General features: G+C 39.4%; 1 protein-coding gene across 1 annotated transcript; it reads right to left on the minus strand.

Annotated features, from left to right (window-relative positions):
• Nucleotides 1-346: 346 nt before the first annotated feature.
• Nucleotides 347-1,162, minus strand: LOC125959430 (angiopoietin-related protein 1-like). Its single transcript, XM_049692253.1, has one exon. The coding sequence runs from the start codon at nucleotides 1,160-1,162 to the stop codon at nucleotides 347-349; it is 816 nt and encodes a 271-aa protein (XP_049548210.1).
• Between the last annotated feature and the right edge of the window lie 652 nt (nucleotides 1,163-1,814).

Consider the following 1,814-nt stretch of genomic DNA (forward strand, 5'->3'; position numbering starts at 1 on the left):
TTTCAATACTCCAATGGAAAAAATGCATAAATTCTACATATGTTTTTCAGTCTTCCAGTGTTTGACGTTGTCACTTCCTTACCGCCCTGGCAAATTTAGGACACATTGAATGTCAATATAAAACGCCTGGTGTGAGTGCCTTGAGTTCTTTCCGCATTTCGTTTTCCACTCTTCGAGTCTGGATGTTTGTTTCGGATGAATTTTAGGCTGTAGATGAGAAAGTGTTAATATCTTCTTCATTTTAAAGTGCTATTCTGGAATTTATTTCAAAAAATACCTTTTTATTCCATTTTGTTTCGAAGCATTGTTTATTGAATTCACTTTACCATTGTCCGGATTACAAATGCTATTCCAACTCACGAATCATCATTCGCGAGTAACTCAATGCTTGTAAATTGATTTCGCTAGAAAACCAATGCATTGATTTTAAATCGATTGCATTGATGTATGGCCCGTTCAAATTTGCTTGAGTACATCTATAGTACCACCATGCACCTTCGTGGCGGTGTGCACAACTGAAGAAGTATTCATCATTATCCCGATCTTTGGTTGAGAACCTGATTTTCTTAAAATAAGACATTGTATCACCGGCAGTTCCATTATACTTTCCAAGATCCTTCAGGCTGTATTGCTCACTCTCACTACCTATTTCAAATGCGTCATACAGCGCGTATCCATAAGTTCCATTAAAATCTTTCAATTCAAAAATCAGTTCGTGCTTACGGCCACTTGTTATCTGGTGGACCTTTTCCAGACCCAACCAAAACTCTTTGTTCAAATCGCCAAATCCGTCACGGAACTCATTCCAGCCTCGATAAAAGTCCAGTGATCCGTCGAAACGGTACTGCATCACGATCCATCCACCATCGAACGCATTCTGTTCGCAATACACTTCGAACGGTTCACTATCATTTTTCACACGGAGCAGATATGTTCCAGACACGTTCGATGGAACATCTTTGCACGAGGAAAACGGAGGTTGCTTTGCCTTCGGTGTTTTGGTTGTAGTCGTTGTTGTTGTTGTTGTTGTTGTTGGTGTTGTGCTTGTCGTCAGGGGCTGTGGAACTTCCGTTGTCTTTGAGGCACTTTTTTCCGATGGTATTACACAACACTGATTTTGCAGAATTGTAGTTAGTTGCTGCAGCTGCGGTAAGGTATTCATTACCTGCCGAGTGGTTGTATGCACGTTGCCGACGTCTTGATCGAGTTTATGAAGTGCTGTTTGGATTTTCTCGTGGTTCCAATTGCGAACCTCACTTAAATTTAACGCGATTTGATTTCTCAAATCATGAATCACAACAAACATTTCTTTTCCACTTTTCTCTTGTCTGGATCGATGATCCTGGATGTTGTCGTGTACCTTGCTCAAATTCAGCACAACTTGATGTTCAAGTTTCTCAATCGCGGCGAACATTTTATTATGTTTCATTTCTTCGCTGGATCGAAATTCGTGCAACTCTGCAACCAGCTGTTCCTGTGTGATGTGTTGTTCGTGGATCTTGTCCTCAATCTTGTGTAGCTTATGTTCCAGTGCTTCCAATTTATTCAGGATTATATTAAATCCAAATCCTAGCATCCCATCGAAACTATTGATATTATTTTTCCTTTCCTGATTGCATTCACTTACTGCAACATGTAAAACTGCAAACAACACAACGAAATGAAAAATTAACTTCATTTTTGAATGCCAAATCAGAAGAAAGCCTCTGAACTGTTCGGAGTGTCGATTTATACTGATTCAATGTTTAAACCAGCTTGATTCATATAGGAATGGAGCGATCGGAAGTATACGTGGTTTTAACATTTTTAATCGT

This window comes from Anopheles darlingi, chromosome 2 (assembly GCF_943734745.1).
Source record: "Anopheles darlingi chromosome 2, idAnoDarlMG_H_01, whole genome shotgun sequence".
NCBI classification, from domain to species: Eukaryota; Metazoa; Arthropoda; class Insecta; order Diptera; family Culicidae; genus Anopheles; species Anopheles darlingi.